General features: G+C 48.6%; 1 protein-coding gene across 1 annotated transcript in view; it reads right to left on the minus strand.

Moving 5' to 3' along the window:
* The window catches only part of LOC134928648 (uncharacterized), a 157,383-nt gene extending 155,467 nt beyond the window's left edge, over nt 1–1,916 (minus strand). The window contains exon 1 of the mRNA XM_063924597.1: nt 1,673–1,916. Coding sequence (XP_063780667.1) covers nt 1,673–1,742 — 70 coding nt within the window. The 5' untranslated portion in view covers nt 1,743–1,916. The remainder of the gene's footprint in view (nt 1–1,672) is intronic.
* Nucleotides 1,917–25,574: the final 23,658 nt, after the last annotated feature.

Consider the following 25,574-nt stretch of genomic DNA (forward strand, 5'->3'; position numbering starts at 1 on the left):
GGGAAAGCTGTGCGGGACCCGGCCAGTGTGATCAGCTCTGTGTGTCCGATGGACACACAAGCTGATAACCTTTGGGAAAAAAAAGAAAGTTTTAAAAAAAAATCATACCTGTCCCAGGAGCCGGTGTCTGCTGCTTCGGTGAGCACTGCCGGGCGCAGAGTCCTGCATATGCTGCGCTTTGACCTTTGTGCTGTAAAGTGATGCTGCAAAGCGGCAGCTCACTTTACAGCACCAGGGGTCACAGCGCAGCATATGCAGGACTCGGCGCCCGGCAGCCCCCTGGAGCAGCGGACACCGTCTCCTGGGACTGGTAAGTATAAATACGAGGGGGGTGCTTTTTCCGGCGTGGAGGTAGTCGCAACGGGGGGGAGCTCGGAGGCGGTAGCGACGTACGGTGGTGGTAGCGATGTACAGCGGCGGCAGTGACGTACATCGGCGCTTGCGCAGAAGGACATTGGTGTATTTTTTACGAAGCTGCGGAGAGGCATCGCTGGGACAGAGCTTTCTCGCAAGCTCTGTCCCTGCATGTAATAATTGATATATCCATGCGATGTACTCAATTATCGCAGTGCGAGTTTGGCCGATATTATCACACTACATACGCGTCATCAGATGCGGATGGTGATAAATCGGCCCCTCTTCCCGGTAGCAGAATTATGTGATGGCTTCCATACTGTAGTACTGCTCTCTGTGGACCTTTCAGTTCCTTCCCACCGATTCCTTGTTTACCCTTCGCCCGTCTGTTTGCACTCAGATGCCCAACTTTTTGATACTAATATTGTCTGATGCACTGGTACCCAGATTGTCCGACATGTTGGCAGGCGGGGTACGTGCCTCACTATACCAATGCCAGCTGTCCCATTGATCTCACAACTCTGATCTCATGTATACCCAAACTACCGCTCTCACCTGTACCCATACTTCCAGTGTCACTGGTGTCAAAGTGACCTGTCTCTCCTGTATACAACCCCTGCCTCTTACTGGTAACCCAGCACTCTCATTCTTACTGGTGCCCAGGCTACTTACCTCAGACTCTCCAGAAACCAGTATTCCTGTGTCTCTAGTCTGATTGGTACCCTGAGCACTTAGGACAACCCTTCCTATCTTCCCCTAGAATCCTGAGCAGGGCTCAGTAAGGTAACCCCGCATGTGCCAGAGCGCAGCCACCGCTGTGAGTGTACATAGGAGAATTAGGTCAGCCAGATTTTTGGTAAGTGGGTCACTGCGATTGCTAAGGGCCGAGGGGGAGAGCAACATTTTAGGAACTGGATGGCCAAAAACACCCATTTTCTCAGGTCTCCACATTTGGGGTGTAATACCTACCTGCAGCTACCGGACACATAAGTGATGGTGAAGTAGCCCTTGGGCCAGGCTGTCACTGACGTACAAGGACTACGGCCAAGCCTGCCAGTGATTAGCCCAGAGAGAGTTAATCTGTGTAAGTGATCCTCAGCCTGAGGGTGAAGGCCTGGAGACAGCGAGATGCCAGTGAATTACACACGCTGCTAGGTACACAATCATCTGATCTGCTGATGCCCTCGTCGCCAGCACCTGCACCCATCTTATCCTGCCATCCCTCTCGTCTTACTCCTAATCCCAGCCTGATCTCCCGTCCTTCTCTACCTTCCCCGAACACGCCAGGATTGCACGCTCACGGCCCCCTCCCTCTCACCTCCTGCAGCCTGCAAGGTCCTGGCATCTTTCTGCGCAGCCATCTCCTCCTGTGTGGCTTCCACCGGCATCTTCCCTGCTCCTTTTGTAAATCCCGGTGTCAGGACGCGCACTCCAGGGATAGAGGTAAGGGGGAGGGTGGATAACTGAATGGAGCTTTTATGGAGCTGGGTCCTGAGGATGCGTCTGCATCCCTGCTGCTGACAGGAGAACACTGAGAGGAGGCTGGAGGCTGCGCACTGAGCTCCTCTCCACTCAATGATAAGGAGCCCTGTCATGCTACATGATGTCACAGCTGGGGTGGGGGTGATCTTCTCCCGTGCAGAAGGGGCAGGGTGTGTGCTAGGCACTGCAGAGGAGATGCCCAGGAAGGTGTGTGTGCTGTGGGAGGCAAGGCTTCCCCTGTTATTGCCTCTCCTCCAGTCTCCCCCCAATAACCACACCAGGCAGTGCAGGGAAATCTCAGCTGCACCATTCAGGCAGGAGCTACACAATGGGCAGACAATGGGGTCCTATTCCAAAATAATCCATCCCCTGCTGGCATTCAGGCAGGACTGGGAGCACTGCTCTGGTGTATGGTCAGTGTGCAGAGTGACATCCCGTGCATTGTCCTCCCTCAGCTGCCTGTGTGGGGAGTGAGGGTGACGCTGCACAGCATGACATGGAAGTAACCGGGGATTATATACATCTATAGATCAGAACTATTCCCCTGAGTGTCTGCCTTACGCAGAGTCTCCCTCAGGGGCCTATATACCATCCCCCACTATCAGAGTCTACCCCAGGGGCCTATATACCACCCCCACTATCAGAGTCTCTCTCAGGGGCCTATATACCATCCCCACTATCAGAGTCTCCCTCAGGGGCCTATATACCTTCCCCCACTATCAGAGTCTCTCTCAGGGGCCTATATACCTTCCCCCACTATCAGAGTCTCTCTCAGGGGCCTATATACCATCCCCACTATCAGAGTCTCCCTCAGGGGCCTATATACCTTCCCCCACTATCAGAGTCTCCCACAGAGGCCTATATACCATCCCCACTATCAGAGTCTCCCTCAGGGGCCTATATACCTTCCCCCACTATCAGAGTCTCTCTCAGGGGCCTATATACCTTCCCCCACTATCAGAGTCTCTCTCAGGGGCCTATATACCATCCCCACTATCAGAGTCTCCCTCAGGGGCCTATATACCTTCCCCCACTATCAGAGTCTCCCACAGAGGCCTATATACCATCCCCCACTATCAGAGTCTCCCACAGGGGCCTATATACCACCCCCCACTATCAGAGTCTCCCTCAGGGGCCTATATACCACCCCCACTATCAGAGTCTCCCTCAGGGGCCTATATACCACCCCCACTATCAGAGTCTCCCACAGAGGCCTATATACCATCCCCCACTATCAGAGTCTCCCACAGGGGCCTATATACCACCCCCACTATCAGAGTCTCCCACAGGGGCCTATATACCACCCCCACTATCAGAGTCTCCCTCAGGGGCTTATATACCACCCCCACTATCAGAGTCTCCCACAGGGGCTTCTATACCATCCCCACTATCAGAGTCTCCCTCAGGGGCCTATATACCACCCCCCACTATCAGAGTCTCCCTCAGGGGCCTATATACCACCCCCCACTATCAGAGTCTCACTCAGGGGCCTATATACCACCCCCCACTATCAGAGTCTCCCTCAGGGGCCTATATACCACCCCCACTATCAGAGTCTCCCTCAGGGGCCTATATACCACCCCCACTATCAGAGTCTCTCTCAGGGGCCTATATACCATCCCCACTATCAGAGTCTCTCTCAGGGGCCTATATACCTTCCCCCACTATCAGAGTCTCCCACAGGGCCCTATATACCTTCCCCCACTATCAGAGTCTCCCTCAGGGGCTTATATACCACCCCCACTATCAGAGTCTCCCACAGGGGCTTCTATACCATCCCCACTATCAGAGTCTCCCTCAGGGGCCTATATACCACCCCCCACTATCAGAGTCTCCCACAGGGGCCTATATACCACCCCCCACTATCAGAGTCTCCCTCAGGGGCCTATGTAACACCCCCCACTATCAGAGTCTCCCTCAGGGGCCTATATACCACCCCCACTATCAGAGTCGCCCTCAGGGGCCTATATACCACCCCCCACTATCAGAGTCTCCCTCAGGGGCCTATATACCACCCCCCACTATCAGAGTCTCCCTCAGGGGCCTATATACCACCCCCACTATCAGAGTCTCCCTCAGGGGCCTATATACCATCCCCACTATCGCAGCATGTATATATCTTACATATACTCTCTAGATGGTGATATCTATCGGAGAAGCTGAGGATTTCCCAGCACTCTCAGTCCTCAAAGAGACAGGCAAACATAATGGGACTGCAGCCAAGAGATATACTGTATGCTTTGTATTTGTACCCTCCATGTTACGTCTAGGGGATACTTACCTCTGTGGGTATTCCCCCGAAAACTGCTGTTTGCCACAAACTGTCATTAAATACATTGTGCCATAGTGATATATCCTGCAGATTATTACATTACTGACCTCTCTAGTGATCTGCAGAGCATTGCTCTGTCCTATCTACCCCCTGACAGGTACATAGTGATATATCCTGCAGATTATTACATTACTGACCTCTCTAGTGATCTGCAGAACATTGCGCTGTCCCATCTACCCCCTGACAGGTACATAGTGATATATTCTGCAGATTATTACATTACTGACATATCTAGGCATCTGCAGAGCATTGCTCTGTCCCATCTACCCCCTGACAGGTACATAGTGATATATCCTGCAGATTATTACATTACTGACCTCTCTAGTGATCTGCAGAACATTTCTCTGTCCCATCCACCCCTGCCAGATACATAGTGATATATCCTGCAGATTATTACATTACTGACCTCTTTAGTGATCTGCAGAACATTGCTCTGTCCTATCTAGCGCCTGACAGGTACATAGTGATATATCCTGCAGATTATTACATTACTGACCTATAGTGATCTGCAGAGCATTGCTCTTTCCCATCTACCAACTGACAGGTACATAGTGATATATCCTGCAGATTATTACATTACTGACCTCTCTAGTGATATGCAGAGCATTGCTCTGTCCCATCTACCCCCTAACAGGTACATAGTGATATATCCTGCAGATTATTACATTACTGACCACTCTAGTGATATGCAGAGCATTGCTCTGTCCCATCTACCCCCTGATAGATACTTAGAGATATATTCTGCATATTATTACATTACTGACCTCTCCAGTGATCTGCAGAACATTGCTCTGTCCCATCTACCCCCTGACAGGTACATAGTGATATATCCTGCAGATTATTACATTACTGACCTCTCTAGTGATCTGCAGAACATTGCTCTGTCCCATCTACCCCCTGACAGGTACATAGTGATATATCCTGCAGATTATTACATTACTGACCTCTCTAGTGATCTGCAGAACATTGCTCTGTCCCATCTACCCCCTGACAGGTACATAGTGATATATCCTGCAGATTATTACATTACTGACCTCTCTAGTGATCTGCAGAACATTGCTCTGTCCCATCTACCCCTGACAGGTACATAGTGATATATCCTGAAGATTATTACATTACTGACCTCTCTAGTGATCTGCAGAACATTGCTCTGTCCCATCTACCCCATGACAGGTACATAGTGATATATCCTGCAGATTATTACATTACTGACCTCTTTAGTGATCTGCAGAACATTGCTCTATCCCATCTACCCCCTGACAGGTACATAGTGATATATCCTGCAGATTATTACATTACTGCAGGGCCGGATTAAGCCTTGGGGGTGCCCTGGGCACTTAAGACAAGGGGGCCCCCGATGGAAGGCGGGGAAGCATATTTTAGGTTGTGCATAACCCTCCCCCCCAACATGACCCATTTCAGGAGGGACAAAATGCTCTCTACCTGGACTTCCTTCTTCATATATGATTGGTGTCACCTGCGTTGAACTATTTAATAGATAAGAAAGGTGTTTCACCACAGGTGATTACAGTCCTAATTTAAGACAACATGTTATCCCTCCAGGACTGGGTCATGTTAGGATATATGGATTGTGTATATTACATTTAATCCAATGGGGTATATTAGATTTAAACTAATAGTTGAATAATGCCCGGGTACTGTTTATAGCTCCAACTAATTGAGAGACAACTATTTTATAAAGTTTTCTTGTAGTGGAACAAATACAACTTAAACACCCTTAGAATACACATAGTTAAAAAAAAATCTATCATTAATCTTGTCACATGCAAGAATAGCAGCAGCTGCCTCTGTACTACTTACACACTGGTACAGGAATCAGGAGGACTCTGCATGTGTGTGTCTCTCTCTAGACCCTCATTAGATAACAGGTTACATAGGACCCAGACACTCAGGCAGGGAGGAGAAGATGGGATCACTTACAGCTCTCTCCACCCTCCTATCTCTCCTCTGGTTGGAAAGCTTAATTGGTAGCCCATAAAACCTTATACTAGACCTGCAATGGATACTTTCCTGCATTCTGGCTGTCTGGTACTGGTACTGTGTGAGAGGGAAAGCTAGCGATGTTGGTGTGCTCTTGCTGTGGGGACCCCTAACCAGTGCCGGATTAAGAGCCAAATGGGCCTGGGGCTGAAAATGTTCAAGGGCCCATACTGAGAAGTTGAGGAGCTGTAACCAGCACTGTGTGGGTGTGGCCAGAGCCACGTGGGTGTGTACACCCACTATACAATCAGCCGCACTGTCTCCTTTATTATACACCCACTATACTATCATCCGCACTGTCTCCCTTATTATACACCCACTATACTATCATCCGCACTGTCTCCCTTATTATACACCCACTATACTATCACCCGCACTGTCTCCCTTATTATACACCCACTGTACTATCAGCCGCACTGTCTCCCTTATTATACACCCACTGTACTATCATCCGCACTGTCTCCCTTATTATACACCCTCTATACTATCATCCGCACTGTCTCCCTTATTATACACCCACTGTACTATCAGCCGCACTGTCTCCCTTATTATACACCCACTGTACTATCAGCCGCACTGTCTCCCTTATTATACACCCACTATACTATCAGCCGCACTGTCTCCCTTATTACCCTCCCACTATACTATCAGCCGCACTGTCTCCCTTATTATACACCCTCTATACTATCAGCCGCACTGTCTCCCTTATTATACACCCTCTATACTATCAACCGCACTGTCTCCCTTATTATACACCCACTATACTATTAGCCGCACTGTCTCCCTTATTATACACCCACTATACTATCACCCGCACTGTCTCCCTTATTATACACCCACTGTACTATCAGCCGCACTGTCTCCCTTATTATACACCCACTATACTATCAGCCGCACTGTCTCCCTTATTATACACCCACTATACTATCAGCCGCACTGTCTCCCTTATTATACACCCACTATACTATCAACCGCACTGTCTCCCTTATTATACACCCACTATACTATCAGCCGCACTGTCTCCCTTATTATACACCCTCTATACTATCATCCGCACTGTCTCCCTTATTATACACCCTCTATACTATCATCCGCACTGTCTCCCTTATTATACACCCACTATACTATCACCCGCACTGTCTCCCTTATTATACACCCACTGTACTATCAGCCGCACTGTCTCCCTTATTATACACCCACTGTACTATCAGCCGCACTGTCTCCCTTATTATACACCCACTATACTATCAGCCGCACTGTCTCCCTTATTACCCTCCCACTATACTATCAGCCGCACTGTCTCCCTTATTATACACCCTCTATACTATCAGCCGCACTGTCTCCCTTATTATACACCCTCTATACTATCAACAGCACTGTCTCCCTTATTATACACCCACTATACTATTAGCCGCACTGTCTCCCTTATTATACACCCACTATACTATCACCCGCACTGTCTCCCTTATTATACACCCACTGTACTATCAGCCGCACTGTCTCCCTTATTATACACCCACTATACTATCAGCCGCACTGTCTCCCTTATTATACACCCACTATACTATCAGCCGCACTGTCTCCCTTATTATACACCCACTATACTATCAACCGCACTGTCTCCCTTATTATACACCCACTATACAATCAGCCGCACTGTCTCCCTTATTATACACCCTCTATACTATCAGCCGCGCTGTCTCCCTTATTATACACCCACTATACTATCAGCTGCACTGTCTCCCTTATTATACAGGTTGAGTATCCCATATCCAAATATTCCGAAATACGGAATATTCCGAAATACGAACTTTTTTGAGTGAGAGTGAGATAGTGAAACCTTTGTTTTTTGATGGTTCAATGTACACAAACTTTGTTTAATACACAAAGTTATTAAAAATATTGTATTAAATGACCTTCAGGCTGTGTGTATAAGGTGTATATGAAACATAAATGAATTGTGTGAATGTAGACACACTTTGTTTAATGCACAAAGTTATAAAAAATATTGGCTAAAATAACCTTCAGGCTCTGTGTATAAGGTGTTTATGTAACATAAATGCATTCTGTGCTTAGATTTAGGTCCCATCACCATGATATCTCATTATGGTATGCAATTATTCCAAAATACGGAAAAATCCCATATCCAAAATCCCTCTGGTCCCAAGCATTTTGGATAAGGGAGACTCAACCTGTACACCCACTATACCATCAGCCCCGCTGTCTCCCTTATTATACACCCACTATACTATCAACCGCACTGTCTCCCTTATTATACACCCACTATACTATCAACCGCACTGTCTCCCTTATTATACACCCACTATACCATCAGCCGCACTGTCTCCCTTATTATACACCCACTATACCATCAGCCGCGCTGTCTCCCTTATTATACACCCACTTTACCATCAGCCGCGCTGTCTCCCTTATTATACACCCACTTTACCATCAGCCGCGCTGTCTCCCTTATTATACACCCACTATACCATCAGCCGCGCTGTCTCCCTTATTATACACCCACTATACTATCAGCCGCACTGTCTCCCTTATTATACACCCGCTATACTATCAGCCGCACTGTCTCCCTTATTATACACCCACTATAACATCAGCCCCCCTGTCTCCCTTATTATACACCCACTATACCATCAGTCCCCGTCTCCCTTATTATACACCCACTATACTATCAGCTGCACTGTCTCCCTTATTATACACCCACTATACCATCAGCTGCACTGTCTCCCTTATTATACACCCACTATACTATCAACCGCACTGTCTCCCTTATTATACACCCACTATACTATCAACCATACTGTCTCCCTTATTATACACCCACTATACTATCATCCGCACTGTCTCCCTTATTAAACACCCACTATACTATCAGTCGCACTGTCTCCCTTATTATACACCCACTATACAATCACCCGCACTGTCTCCCTTATTATACACCCACTATACCATCAGCCGCACTGTCTCCCTTATTATACACCCACTATACTATCAACCGCACTGTCTCCCTTATTATACACCCACTATACTATCAACCATACTGTCTCCCTTATTATACACCCACTATACTATCATCCGCACTGTCTCCCTTATTATACACCCACTATACTATCAGCCGCACTGTCTCCCTTATTATACACCCTCTATACTATCAGTCGCACTGTCTCCCTTATTATACACCCACTATACTATCATCCGCACGGTCTCCCTTATTATACACCCACTATACCATCAGCCCCGCTGTCTCCCTTATTATACACCCACTATACCATCATCCGCACTGTCTCCCTTATTATACACCCATTATACTATCAACCGCACTGTCTACCTTATTATACACCCACTATACTATCAACCGCACTGTCTCCCTTATTATACACCCACTATACCATCAGCCGCACTGTCTTCCTTATTATACACCCACTATACTATCAGCCGCGCTGTCTCCCTTATTATACACCCACTATACTATCAGCCGCGCTGTCTCCCTTATTATACACCCACTTTACCATCAGCTGCGCTGTCTCCCTTATTATACACCCACTATACCATCAGCCACGCTGTCTCCCTTATTATACACCCACTATACTATCAGCCGCGCTGTCTCCCTTATTATACACCCACTATACTATCAGCCGCACTGTCTCCCTTATTATACACCCACTATACCATCAGCCCCACTGTCTCCCTTATTATACACCCACTATACTATCAGCCGCACTGTCTCCCTTATTATACACCCACTATACCATCAGCCGCACTGTCTCCCTTATTATACACCCACTATACCATCAGCCGCACTGTCTCCCTTATTATACACCCACTATACTATCAGCCGCCCTGTCTCCCTTATTATACACCCACTATACCATCAGCCCCCTTGTCTCCCTTATTATACACCCACTATACAATCAGCCGCACTGTCTCCCTTATTATACACCCATAATACCATCAGCCCCCCTGTCTCCCTTATTATACAACCACTATACCATCAACCGCACTGTCTCCCTTATTATACACCCACTATACCATCAGCCCCACTGTCTCCCTTATTATACACCCACTATACTATCAGCCGCACTGTCTCCCTTATTATACACCCACTATACCATCAGCCGCACTGTCTCCCTTATTATACACCCATAATACCATCAGCCGCACTGTCTCCCTTATTATACACCCACTATACTATCAGCCGCCCTGTCTCCCTTATTATACACCCACTATACCATCAGCCCCCCTGTCTCCCTTATTATACACCCACTATACTATCATCCGCACTGTCTCCCTTATTATACACCCATAATACCATCAGCCCCCCTGTCTCCCTTATTATACAACCACTATACCATCAACCGCACTGTCTCCCTTATTATACACCCACTATACTATCAGCCACACTGTCTCCCTTATTATACACCCACTATACTATCAACCGCACTGTCTCCCTTATTATACACCCATAATACCATCAGCCGCACTGTCTCCCTTATTATACACCCACTATACTATCAGCCCCGCTGTCTCCCTTATTATACACCCACTGTCACAACTGAGGGCTGACAATGATATTTGGAAGCCTCAGTTGTAGGGGCTGACGGGTACCGAAATGTAGGAGGAGTGAGTAGACTCCTAGACATGTGCTAGGGAGTGGTATGTAGAGCCCAAGGGCGTGACCACGACAACTGAAATAGCTTGAACAGGATTTATTGAAAAAGTCATATAAAGTGCATAAAATAATAATATCACAAGAGATGAATGAAGCCAGTACTGGTGGGTTCCAGAGTCCAGATTAACACAACGTTCTGTACAAACTTGGGGCCCAAATGAGGAATAACGTGATGATGGGAAATGAAGGTGAAACTGTAAATAATGTTAGTGTGCGTGAATAAACAAAAGATGAAGCTGGGGTTCGTAGGTAAATGAAGAATGAAGCTGGGGTTCGTAGGTAAATGAAGAATGAAGCTGGGGTTCGTAGGTAAATGAAGAATGAAGCTGGGGTTCGTAGGTAAATGAAGAATGAAGCTGGGGTTCGTAGGTAAATGAAGAATGAAGCTGGGGTTCATAGGTAAATGAAGAATGAAGCTGGGGTTCATAGGTAAATGAAGAATGAAGCTGGGGTTCATAGGTAAATGAAGAATGACCGCTGGTAAGCCAGAAATTACACACCACAGGAAGATCACAGGAGAACAGGATTAGCACCGCAGGAGGTACCACCTGGGAGTCAGGCTAATTGCAGAGAGAATCCTCAGGAGAACTACACACTGGAGTTGCAGACGACAATGGAAGCACTGACGATTTCCTGGGTGTGGATCCAAGGTATTTATCCCCCATGACCAGCGGGGATTGGCTGAACGTACTTCCTGGACTAAGAACAGCACAGCGGATAGGAGGAATGAAAACAGATGACTGGAGTCCAACATGGCTGCACCCATGAACGGTATCAAAAGGGGAATTAACTACTGTGGGAAGGTGGTGAAGGCCGCAGTAGCAAAGTCACACACACCCAGCGGCATGCGGCAACCAGGGGGACAGGAGAGGCAGCAAAGGGACATGAAGGATGCGCATCCGGGCAGAGAGTCTCAGACGCGGCGATGACGGCCGCGGTGGGCCGGAAGCGCTGCACGTCTGTACTTACTTACCCTGAGGTGAGCAGCTAAGACCAGTGCTATGAGCAATAACCCAAGCTAAAGCCCGGCTCTGGCCCGCTGAGCCAACCTCAGGAGGCACCTAATAGGCAAAAACTGGTGTCTCAGTACCCGGATCGTGACATCAACCACCCCCACCCCCCCCTTTAGGAGTGGCCCCAGGACACTTCTTAGGTTTGCGTGGGAATTTAGAATGAAATTCTCGGACCAATCTAGGAGCGGAAACATCAGAAGCATTCGTCCAGGAACGTTCCTCAGGACCGTAACCCTTCCAATCTATTAAGTACTGGAGATGACCATATATAATACGAGAATCCAGTATCTTGGCGACCTCGTACTCAACGCTGCGTTGGGTCTGGACTTTGGGAGCAGAGGAAAACGCAGAATGGAAGCGATTCAAAATCACTGGCTTAAGAAGAGAAATGTGGAACGTTCTTGGAACTTTCAGGAATGGAGGCAGTTGAAGTTTGTAGGCCACTGGGTTGACAACTTGCTCAATCAGAAAAGGGCCGATGTAACGTGGAGCAAACTTCATACTCGGAACCCTTAATCGTAGATCTCCCACCTTAAGGGCAGGAATTGCCTGACGCTTCTTATCTGCAAATTTTTTGTACCTGGTGGAAGCCTTCAACAAAGCTGCACGGACATTCTTCCAATTACTGGAAAACTGTTGGATCGTGATGTCAGCAGCAGGCACCAAGATTGCTGGAAGCGGCTGGAACTCGGGAACTTTTGGGTGAAACCCATAGTTGGTGAAGAATGGCGTGGAGGAAGACGAAGAGTGGTACTGATTGTTGTGGCAGAATTCAGGCCATGGGAGAAGTTGAGCCCAGTCATCCTGGGAAGACGATACATAGATACGGAGGAAGGCCTCCAAGTCCTGATTCACCCTCTCAGTTTGCCCATTGGTTTGGGGATGGTAGGCCGTGGAAAACTTCAGTTTCACCTGGAGTGCTTGACAAAGACCGCCAGAATTTGGCCACAAATTGCACACCTCTATCGGAAATTATCTCCTCAGGAAGACCATGCAGTCTGAAGACCTCTTGAATGAAGACTTGTGCCAACCTGGGAGCTGATGGAAGACCAGTGAGAGGGATGAAATGAGCCATCTTGGTAAACCGGTCGACTACCACCCAAATGGTATTGAACTTATTACTCAAGGGAAGATCCGTGACAAAATCCATCGAAAGATGAGTCCACGGACGAGGAGGAATAGACAGAGGAACTAGTTGCCCAGCAGGTGACTGGCGAGGTACCTTGTGTTGGGCACATTTCGGGCAGGAGGCCACAAACTCAGCAATGTCCTTTTTTAGGGTCGGCCACCAGTATGCTCTGGAAACAAATTCTAAGGTCTTGCGGATGCCCGCGTGACCGGCAAAACGAGAGGAATGTGCCCAATGCAAGAGCTTCCTTCTGAGAGCCGGTTTTACGAAACTTTTCCCTGGCGGGGCATAGAGTCCATCCTCACTGCGGAGAACGCCACTGGATCAATGATGTAATGCTTGTCAGTAGACTCAGACTCATTTTCTTGCTCCCAGGAGCGGGAAAGGGCATCGGCCTTACGATTCTGTGACCCTGGACAAAACTGTAATTTGAAATCGAACCTAGAAAAGAAAAGTGCCCACCGGGCTTGGTGAGGGTTAAGACATTGAGCGCTTTTTAGGTACAGGAGGTTCTTGTGATCCGTCATAATGGTGATGGTATGAGACGCTCCCTCCAGCAAGTAACTCCACTCTTCCAGAGCAAGTTTAATCGCCAGAAGTTCTTGATCGCCAATGGTGTAGTTACGCTCGGCAGGAGAGAACTTCTGCGAAAAGAAGCCACAGGGATGCAGATGTCCATCATTAGCTCTCTGAGACAATACGGTGCCCACCCCAACAGAAGAGGCATCCACCTCAAGGATGAAGGGCGCGTTGGTATCAGGTTGTTTCAAAACCGGAGCGGAGATGAATCTTTGTTTCAGCAAATGAAAGGCTTGTGTAGCTTCTTCTGGCCATTTGGAAGGGTTGGTACCTTTTCGGGTAAGGGCCGTGATAGGCGCTACAACAGTAGAAAAGTTCCGAATAAATTTCCTGTAGTAGTTGGCAAACCCTAGGAACCTCTGGATGCCCTTAAGGTTTACAGGAATTGGCCACTCTTTGATTGCTTGAAGTTTCTCAGGATCCATCTCCAGACCGGACCCGGACACAATATAGCCCAGAAACGGAATGGACTTGACTTCAAACACGCATTTTTCCAGTTTGCAATATAGACGATTGGTACGGAGACGGGACAGGACCTCTTTCACCCAGAACCGATGTTCCTCCAAGTCATTTGTGAAGATAATGATATCATCCAGATACACCACAACATGATGGTACAGGATGTCTCTGAAAATTTCATTCACAAAATGCTGAAATACCACTGTAGCATTTCTGAGTCCGAAAGGCATGACGAGGTACTCATAATATCCATCACAGGTGTTAAAGGTGGTTTTCCACTCGTCACCCTTTCGGATCCGGATGAGATTGTAGGCACCCCTCAGATCTAACTTGGTGAAGATTGTGGCTCCACTGACACAGTCAAACAACTCGGTGATAAGCGGCAAAGGGTACCGATTCTTTACTGTGATGTCATTCAGACCCCTGTAGTCAATACAAGGCCGCAGGCCGCAGGCCGCAATCCTTCTTCACAAAAAAGAAGCCTGCGCCAGCTGGAGAAGGAGAAGGTCGGATGAATCCTTTATCCAGATTTTCTTTAATATACTCCTCCATAGAGTGAGTCTCAGCCAGTGACAACGGATACATACGCCCTCGGGGAGGAGTTTTCCCTGGGATAAGATCTATAGGACAGTCCCATTCCCTATGAGGAGGAAGAATATCAGCTGAGGACTTGCTGAATACATTGAAGTCCTGATATGGAGAAGGTGGAACATCGGAAGACTTAGGGGAGTATTTGCAAACTGGAAGCACTCTCTGCAGACATGATTTAGAACAAGAAAGGCCCCAAGCCAGGATATGGGTCGTACTCCAATCAATTTGGGGGTTATACAAACGTAGCCATGGGAGGCCTAGGACCACAGGATGAGTGGCCTTTGGGATTACCAAGAAGGAAATCATTTCTGTATGTAGGACTCCTACCTTCAGTCGGATAGGTAGAGTCTTTGAGGTAATCACAGCATCAGGAATTCTACTGCCGTCCACGGCAGTCAAAGAAATCGGGGACAACAGTCTCTCAATGGGAAGAGACCATTGCCTGACTAACTTCTCTGTGATAAAGTTCCCGGCTGCTCCAGAATCCAATAGGGCAGTTAAATGCTTAGTGCGCTGAGCCACTCGTAGGGAGACCGAGAGGTTACAGTCACTTGCAGGTGAAGAGGCACACATAACTCATAGCCGACCCCCTCCTTGGCGGGCTAGGACTTGGAGTTTCCCGGGCGCTCAGGACAAGCGTTAATGAGGTGGGAAGGTGCAGCACAATATAAGCATAGGTGATTAGATAAGCGTCTTCTACGCTCTGCTGGAGACAGTCGTGAATGTCCTATCTGCATAGGCTCGTCTTTAGATGGAGACGGCTGTCGAGGAGGTGGAATAGAAGGAGTCTTATGAGGAGTTGACCTGCCTCGCTCCATGGCTCTTTCGCGGAATCGTAGGTCTACCTTGGTACAGAGCGAGATGAGCTCATTCAGCCTTGAGGGCAAGTCTCTGGTGGCGAGCTCATCTTTAATGCGTTCTGACAGACCTTGTGTCACAACTGAGGGCCTGAGCTGACGGGAGGCAGCCTCAGTTGTAGGGGCTGAGATGTAACGGAACCTGGGAGGTTGTATCAGACCCCTAGACATGTAAGTAACATGTAGAATAACTGCCCGAAGGCGTGACCACGACAACCAGGATAAAAGTCAATGATGTTTATTATGACAAACTCCGTAACACAGCAGCAGTAAAAGGAAACATAAAAGTCAACAGAGGATAAATACAATTCCTGGGTACTACAGGGTGGCAAGGGCCACAGGCACTGGTAGTGTGAGACAGTTCTTATAATCTTCTAGTTGGAAAGTCCTTACCAGGCCTGACTGTAGCAATGGAGAGAACCCAGGATCGTACCAGCTGATGTTCCAGGAAAGGCTGGGCTGCTGAAGGTAAAACGGCTGCTGTGGATACTGGCTGGAACCAGACTGTTGTTGGTACGGAGTGGATACTGGCTGGAACCAGTTAAATAATAAACGAACTTGAGAGCGATGAAATAATAATGAAGTTTGGAGTTTGAGAGCGGTGAAATAATAATACCGGTGGAGAGTGGTAAACTGCAGAAAAGGACACCGGCCCTTTAAGAGAAGCTGTACACTGCTGGAAGCTGGGCTGGAAGCAGGTGATTGTTTGAGAGCGGTGAAATAATAATACCGGTGGAGAGTGGTAAACTGCAGAAAAGGACACCGGCCCTTTAAGAGAAGCTGTACACTGCTGGAAGCTGGGCTGGAAGCAGGTGATTGTTTGAGAGCGGTGAAATAATAATACCGGTGGAGAGTGGTAAACTGCAGAAAGGACACCGGCCCTTTAAGAGAAGCTGTACACTGCTGGAAGCTGGGCTGGAAGCAGGTGATTGTTGTAGCTGGAAACAGGTGAGTCCAGAATGGATCGGAGAGTCAGGCTACACCGCAGATGGAATGCTGGTGCGGGTCTCTATAGCAGAAGTCTGGAGACAGGAGCTGGAACCTGGAAGACAACCACAGGAGAGAGACAAACTGGAACTAGGTTAGACAACCAAAGCACTGACGCCTTCCTTGCTCAGGCACAGCATACTTATACCTGCAGCAAGGAAGGGGTTGGCTAGGCAATTATGCAAATCAACAATACAGACAGCAGATTGGTGGAAATAATCAGATGACAAAATCCAAGATGGCTGCGCCCATGCAGACACTTGGAGGGAAGTTTGGTTTGTAATCCATGTGAGAATTGAAACAGTAATGGCGACGCCGGCCACAGGAGACAGGAGACGCCAGACTGACAAGCGCACAATAAACCACGCGGGCACAGCGGAGGCCGCGGCTGATGAAATCACCACTCTGACATTCTGCATGTGGAAACTCAGGAACAGCGGGATCCGGTCCTGGAACGCTGAGCCAGCCTTAGGAGGCATCTGAAGGGTAAGTAATGGCGTCCAGATACCCGGATCGTGACAGCACCCCCCCCTTTAGGAGTGGCCCCAGGACACTTCTTAGGCTTTAAAGGAAACTTTGCGTGGAAATTTCGGACCAAGGCAGGAGCATGGACGTCTGAGGCATTGGTCCAAGAGCGTTCTTCAGGACCATAGCCCTTCCAGTCAATGAGGTATTGTAACTGACCGTAACGGAAACGTGAGTCCAAAATCTTGGCCACCTCGTACTCGACTCCCCGTTGAGTCTGAACTTTGGGAGCTGGAGGAAGTGCGGAATGGAACCGATTCAGGATCAGCGGTTTCAACAAAGAAACATGAAATGTCCTGGGTATTTTCAAGAAGGATGGTAACTGTAACCTGTAGGCAACAGGATTGATGACTTGTTCAATCTTGAAGGGTCCGATGTAGCGAGGTGCAAATTTCATGCTGGGAACTCTCAACCTCAAATTCTTCGTGGACAGCCACACACGATCACCCACCTTGAGAGCAGGAACCGCTCTACGCTTCCTATCGGCAAACTTCTTATACCTGAATGAGGCTTTAAGCAGGGCTGCGCGGACGTTCCTCCAGTTATTTGAAAACTGACGCAAGGTGACATCCACTGCTGGAACAGAAGTTGCGGGAAGCGGTTGGAATTCTGGGACTTTAGGGTGGAATCCATAATTAATGAAGAATGGTGTAGAAGAAGATGAGGAATGGTATTGATTGTTGTGGCTGAACTCGGCCCAAGGAAGGAGTTGAACCCAGTCATCTTGAGAGGAAGACACATATATACGGAGGAAGGCCTCCAAGTCCTGATTCACCCTCTCGGTTTGACCATTGGTCTGAGGATGGTAAGCCGTGGAAAAGTTTAACTTGACTTGGAGGGCTTGACACAAACTTCGCCAAAATTTGGCTACAAATTGTACTCCACGATCCGAGATGATCTCTTCAGGAAGACCGTGAAGTCGGAAGATCTCTTGTATAAACACTTGAGCCAACTTGGAAGCTGACGGAAGACCGGTGAGAGGGATGAAATGTGCCATCTTGGTGAACCGGTCAACTACCACCCAGATGGTATTAAACTTGTTGCAGATAGGTAGATCGGAAACAAAGTCCATCGACAAATGGGTCCAAGGTCGACGGGGAACAGATAATGGAACCAGTTGCCCCGCAGGCGACTGGCGGGAGACTTTGTGTTAGGCACACTTTGGGCAGGAGGCAATAAATTCCATAACGTCCTTCTTCAGAGTTGGCCACCAGTAGGACCTAGAAATAAATTCAAGGGTTTTCTGAATGCCTGTATGTCCAGCAAAACGGGAAGCATGGGCCCAATGCATGAGCTTCTTCCTTAGAACTGGCTTAACAAAACTTTTCCCTGGTGGAGGCGTAGAGTCCATCCCTACCGTGGAGAATGCCAACGGATTAATAATAGGATGCTTGTCTGCAGACTCGGACTCATTTTCTTGCTCCCATGAGCGGGAAAGGGCATCGGCCTTACGATTCTGAGAACCCGGACAGAACTGGAGTTTAAAGTCAAACCTAGAGAAGAAAAGTGCCCATCTGGCCTGACGAGGATTCAGACATTGTGCGCCTTTGAGATATAAAAGATTTTTGTGGTCGGTAAGTATGGTGATTGAGTGGGAAGCTCCCTCCAACAGGTATCTCCACTCCTCCAGAGCGAGCTTGATGGCTAGCAACTCCTGATCGCCAATGGCATAGTTGCGCTCAGCTGGGGAGAACTTCCGGGAGAAGAAACTGCAAGGATGTAGATGTCCATCTTTGGCCCTCTGGGATAACACTGGTCCTACTCCAACGGAGGAGGCATCTACCTCTAAGATAAAAGGAGAGTCGGTGTCGGGCTGTTTCAGAACTGGTGCAGAGATGAACCGTTGCTTCAGAAGGTGAAAGGCCTGTGTAGCTTCCTCGGACCACTTGGACGGATTAGCACCTTTCTTGGTTAATGCAGTGATAGGCGCCACAATGGTGGAAAAGTCTCGTATAAATTTTCTATAATAATTGGCGAACCCTAAGAACCTCTGGACCCCTTTGAGGCTTAAGGGTATAGGCCAATTCTGGATTGCTTGGAGTTTCTCAGGATCCATCTCTAGTCCGGAACCGGACACAATGTAACCTAGAAACAGAATGGTTTAAACTTCAAACACACACTTCTCCAATTTACAATAGAGGTGATTGACACGGAGACGGGAAAGAACCTCTTTTACCCAGAAACGATGTTCTTCGAGATTATTAGCAAAGATGAGGATGTCGTCTAGATAAACCACGACATGGCGGTACAAGATGTCCCTGAAAATCTCATTCACGAAGTGCTGGAAGACTGCTGGAGCGTTGCTCAATCCGAAGGGCATGACGAGGTACTCATAATGTCCGTCACGGGTGTTAAAGGCGGTCTTCCACTCGTCACCCTCACGGATTCGGATGAGATTGTAGGCACCCCTCAAGTCCAGCTTTGTGAAAATAGTTGCACCACTAACTCTATCAAAGAGCTCGGTAATCAGGGGTAAAGGGTATCGGTTCTTGACGGTAATGTCGTTCAGACCTCTGTAGTCGATGCACGGACGCAGACCACCGTCTTTCTTCTTAACGAAGAAGAAGCCTGCGCCGGCTGGAGAAGAAGATGGTCGGATGAAACCCTTCGCCAGGTTCTCTTTGATGTACTCTTCCATGGAGTGTGTCTCAGGCAGAGACAACGGATAAGTTCGGCCTCGCGGTGGAACCTTCCCTGGAATGAGGTCGATTGGGCAGTCCCATTCTCTATGAGGAGGAAGGATATCAGCAGAGGCTTTACTGAACACGTCCGTGAAGTCTTGATATGGAGGAGGCGGAACATCAGATGACCTGGGGAAGGAAGAACAAACAGGAAGAACTTTGGCTAAACAAGTCTCAGCACAGGAGGGACCCCATGCCAGTATTTGCGTAGTCGTCCAGTCAATTGATGGGTTGTGGAGACGGAGCCATGGAAGGCCTAAAACCACTGGATGTGTGGCTCTTGGAATCACTAAAAAAGAAATATACTCAGAATGAAGAACTCCCACTCTCAGACGAACTGGAAGAGTCCTTAAGGAAATGACTGCGTCAAAAATCTTGCTGCCATCCACGGCAGTCAAAGAGATGGACGAGGACAGTCTCTCGGTGGGTAGGGACCACCGTTTAACATAAGCTTCGGTTATGAAATTCCCAGCTGCTCCGGAATCAAGGAGGGCAATGACGTTCCTGTAACGTTGAGCAATTTGGAGCGACACTGGGAGGTTACAGTCATGAGGAGATGGAGAGGAGATCATTACTCCTACCCGGCCCTCTCCTTGGCGAGCTAGGATCTGGAGTTTCCCGGACGTTTGGGACAGGCATTGATAGTGTGCGACGGAGCTGCACAGTAGAGACAGAGAGACTCAGAGAGACGTCTTCGGCGCTCAGCGGGAGATAGACGGGAACGACTAATTTGCATAGGCTCATCCTTGGATGGAGATGGTTGACGAGGAGGAGGAGCGGAAGATTTAGGAGTAGATGATCTTCCTCGCTCGGTTGCTCTCTCTCTGAAACGTAGATCAACCTTCGTGCAAAGAGAAATTAGCTCATCCAACTTAGAGGGCAAGTCTCTGGTAGCTAACTCATCCTTGATGCGTTCTGATAAGCCATGCCAGAATGCAGCATACAGGGCCTCGTCGTTCCATGCCAGTTCGGATGCCAGGATTTTAAACTGTATAAGATACTGTCCCACAGTACGTGTTCCCTGGCGTAAACGGAGAATCTCAGATGAAGCAGATGTTATCCGGCCTGGCTCGTCGAAGATGCGCCTGAATGTAGCTACAAAGTCAGTATAGGAGGATAGCAGGGGATCAGACTTCTCCCATAAAGGTGATGCCCAGTCAAGGGCTGAGCCACTGAGAAGGGAGATGATATAGGCAATTTTGGTACGGTCACTGAAGAAATTGCCAGGTAGAAGCTCAAAGTGGATTTCACATTGATTGAGAAATCCCCTGCAGAACCTTGGAGATCCATCAAATTTTGCTGGCGTTGGAAGATGAAGATGTGGACTGGAAATGGGTAAGGTGGGTGGGGCTACAGCTGGTGTCACTGTAGTGGACGCACCGGACGTGCCAGGTCCACGGAGGGTCGCTTGAATCCCATCCAGCCGTGTAGAGAGATCCTGGAGACAGCGGATGATGTGGCCCTGTGCAGCCTCCTGATGTTCAAGTCGGGCTGCCAGTTCTTGCATCGGCCTGGCCGCTTGATCCTGGTCTCCGGCTGGATTCATTAGGTCAGTGCTTACTGTCACAACTGAGGGCCTGAGCTGACGGGAGGCAGCCTCAGTTGTAGGGGCTGAGATGTAACGGAACCTGGGAGGTTGTATCAGACCCCTAGACATGTAAGTAACATGTAGAATAACTGCCCGAAGGCGTGACCACGACAACCAGGATAAAAGTCAATGATGTTTATTATGACAAACTCCGTAACACAGCAGCAGTAAAAGGAAACATAAAAGTCAACAGAGGATAAATACAATTCCTGGGTACTACAGGGTGGCAAGGGCCACAGGCACTGGTAGTGTGAGACAGTTCTTATAATCTTCTAGTTGGAAAGTCCTTACCAGGCCTGACTGTAGCAATGGAGAGAACCCAGGATCGTACCAGCTGATGTTCCAGGAAAGGCTGGGCTGCTGAAGGTAAAATGGCTGCTGTGGATACTGGCTGGAACCAGTCTGTTGTTGGTACGGAGTGGATACTGGCTGGAACCAGTTAAATAATAAACGAACTTGAGAGCGATGAAATAATAATGAAGTTTGGAGTTTGAGAGCGGTGAAATAATAATACCGGTGGAGAGTGGTAAACTGCAGAAAAGGACACCGGCCCTTTAAGAGAAGCTGTACACTGCTGGAAGCTGGGCTGGAAGCAGGTGATTGTTTGAGAGCGGTGAAATAATAATACCGGTGGAGAGTGGTAAACTGCAGAAAAGGACACCGGCCCTTTAAGAGAAGCTGTACACTGCTGGAAGCTGGGCTGGAAGCAGGTGATTGTTTGAGAGCGGTGAAATAATAATACCGGTGGAGAGTGGTAAACTGCAGAAAGGACACCGGCCCTTTAAGAGAAGCTGTACACTGCTGGAAGCTGGGCTGGAAGCAGGTGATTGTTGTAGCTGGAAACAGGTGAGTCCAGAATGGATCGGAGAGTCAGGCTACACCGCAGATGGAATGCTGGTGCGGGTCTCTATAGCAGAAGTCTGGAGACAGGAGCTGGAACCTGGAAGACAACCACAGGAGAGAGACAAACTGGAACTAGGTTAGACAACCAAAGCACTGACGCCTTCCTTGCTCAGGCACAGCATACTTATACCTGCAGCAAGGAAGGGGTTGGCTAGGCAATTATGCAAATCAACAATACAGACAGCAGATTGGTGGAAATAATCAGATGACAAAATCCAAGATGGCTGCGCCCATGCAGACACTTGGAGGGAAGTTTGGTTTGTAATCCATGTGAGAATTGAAACAGTAATGGCGACGCCGGCCACAGGAGACAGGAGACGCCAGACTGACAAGCGCACATTAAACCACGCGGGCACAGCGGAGGCCGCGGCTGATGAAATCACCACTCTGACATTCTGCATGTGGAAACTCAGGAACAGCGGGATCCGGTCCTGGAACGCTGAGCCAGCCTTAGGAGGCATCTGAAGGGTAAGTAATGGCGTCCAGATACCCGGATCGTGACACCTTGCCAAAAAGCCGCATAGAGATCCTCCTCATTCCAGGAGACTTCTGAGGCCAATGTCTGGAATTGCACCAGATACTGCCCGACAGTCCGCGTCCCCTGACGCAGTCGAAGGATCTCTGAGGAAGCTGACGACACTCGACCTGGTTCATCAAAAATTCGTCTGAATGTTGCCACGAAGTCCGTGTAGGACGACAGGAGGGGATCAGACCTTTCCCATAAAGGTGAGGCCCAATCGAGGGCGGCACCACTGAGTAGAGAAATAATGTATGCCACTTTAGTGCGAGCTGTGGGAAAACTGTTAGGCTGCAGTTCGAAGTGGATCTCACACTGATTCAGAAAACCCCTACAGGCTTTCGGGGACCCATCATATTTGGCAGGAGTGGGCAAATGGAGACGTGGAGGAGAAATTGGCACGGTTGGTGGGGACACCACCGGAACTACTACTGTCGGTACATCAGATGCCCCTGACCCACGGAGGGTAGCTTGAGTCATATCCAGTCGGGAGGAGAGGTCTTGGAGATGATGGATAACCTGGCCTTGTGCAGCCTCCTGATGTTCAAGGCGGGCTGCCAGTTCTTGCATTGGCCAAGTTCCCTGGACTTGATTCCCCACTGGATCCATAAGGTCAGTGCTTACTGTCACAACTGAGGGCTGACAATGATATTTGGAAGCCTCAGTTGTAGGGGCTGACGGGTACCGAAATGTAGGAGGAGTGAGTAGACTCCTAGACATGTGCTAGGGAGTGGTATGTAGAGCCCAAGGGCGTGACCACGACAACTGAAATAGCTTGAACAGGATTTATTGAAAAAGTCATATAAAGTGCATAAAATAATAATATCACAAGAGATGAATGAAGCCAGTACTGGTGGGTTCCAGAGTCCAGATTAACACAACGTTCTGTATAAACTTGGGGCCCAAATGAGGAATAACGTGATGATGGGAAATGAAGGTGAAACTGTAAATAATGTTAGTGTCCATGAATAAACAAAAGATGAAGCTGGGGTTCGTAGGTAAATGAAGAATGAAGCTGGGGTTCGTAGGTAAATGAAGAATGAAGCTGGGGTTCGTAGGTAAATGAAGAATGAAGCTGGGGTTCGTAGGTTAATGAAGAATGACCGCTGGTAAGCCAGAAATTACACACCACAGGAAGATCACAGGAGAACAGGATTAGCACCGCAGGAGGTACCACCGGGGAGTCAGGCTAATTGCAGAGAGAATCCTCAGGAGAACTACACACTGGAGTTGCAGACGACAATGGAAGCACTGACGATTTCCTGGGTGTGGATCCAAGGTATTTATCCCCCATGACCAGCGGGGATTGGCTGAACGTACTTCCTGGACTAAGAACAGCACAGCGGATAGGAGGAATGAAAACAGGTGACTGGAGTCCAACATGGCTGCACCCATGAACGGTATCAAAAGGGGAATTAACTACTGTGGGAAGGTGGTGAAGGCCGCAGTAGCAAAGTCACACACACCCAGCGGCATGCGGCAACCAGGGGGACAGGAGAGGCAGCAAAGGGACATGAAGGATGCGCATCCGGGCGGAGAGTCTCAGACGCGGCGACGACGGCTGTGGCGGGCGGAAGCGCCGCACGTCCGTACTTACTTACCCTGAGGTGAGCAGCTAAGACCAGTGCTATGAGCAATAACCCAAGCTAAAGCCCGGCTCTGGCCCGCTGAGCCAACCTCAGGAGGCACCTAATAGGCAAAAACTGGTGTCTCAGTACCCGGATCGTGACATCAACCCCCCCCTTCCTTTAGGAGTGGCCCCAGGACACTTCTTAGGTTTGCGTGGGAATTTAGAATGAAATTCTCGGACCATTCTAGGAGCGGAAACATCAGAAGCATTCGTCCAGGAACGTTCCTCAGGACCGTAACCCTTCCAATCTATTAAGTACTGGAGATGACCATATATAATACGAGAATCCAGTATCTTGGCGACCTCGTACTCAACGCCGCGTTGGGTCTGGACTTTGGGAGCAGAGGAAAACGCAGAATGGAAGCGATTCAAAATCACTGGCTTAAGAAGAGAAATGTGGAACGTTCTTGGAACTTTCAGGAATGGAGGCAGTTGAAGTTTGTAGGCCACTGGGTTGACAACTTGCTCAATCAGTAAAGGGCCGATGTAACGTGGAGCAAACTTCATACTCGGAACCCTTAATCGTAAATTTTTCGTTGATAGCCAGACACGATCTCCCACCTTAAGGGCAGGAATTGCCCAACGCTTCTTATCTGCAAATTTTTTGTACCTGGTGGAAGCCTTCAACAAAGCTGCACGGACATTCTTCTAATTACTGGAAAACTGTTGGATCGTGATGTCAGCAGCAGGCACCAAGATTGCTGGAAGCGGCTGGAACTCGGGAACTTTTGGGTGAAACCCATAGTTGGTGAAGAATGGCGTGGAGGAAGACGAAGAGTGGTACTGATTGTTGTGGCAGAATTCAGGCCATGGGAGAAGTTGAGCCCAGTCATCCTGGGAAGAGGATACATAGATACGGAGGAAGGCCTCCAAGTCCTGATTCACCCTCTCAGTTTGCCCATTGGTTTGTGGATGGTAGGCCGTGGAAAACTTCAGTTTCACCTGGAGTGCTTGACAAAGACATCGCCAGAATTTGGCCACAAATTGCACACCTCTATCGGAAATTATCTCCTCAGGAAGACCATGCAGTCTGAAGACCTCTTGAATGAAGACTTGTGCCAACCTGGGAGCTGATGGAAGACCAGTGAGAGGGATGAAATGAGCCATCTTGGTAAACCGGTCGACTACCACCCAAATGGTATTGAACTTATTACTCAAGGGAAGATCCGTGACAAAATCCATCGAAAGATGAGTCCACGGACGAGGAGGAATAGACAGAGGAACTAGTTGCCCAGCAGGTGACTGGCGAGGTACCTTGT

Source organism: Pseudophryne corroboree, chromosome 5 (genome assembly GCF_028390025.1).
Source record: "Pseudophryne corroboree isolate aPseCor3 chromosome 5, aPseCor3.hap2, whole genome shotgun sequence".
In the NCBI taxonomy this organism is placed as follows: domain Eukaryota; kingdom Metazoa; phylum Chordata; class Amphibia; order Anura; family Myobatrachidae; genus Pseudophryne; species Pseudophryne corroboree.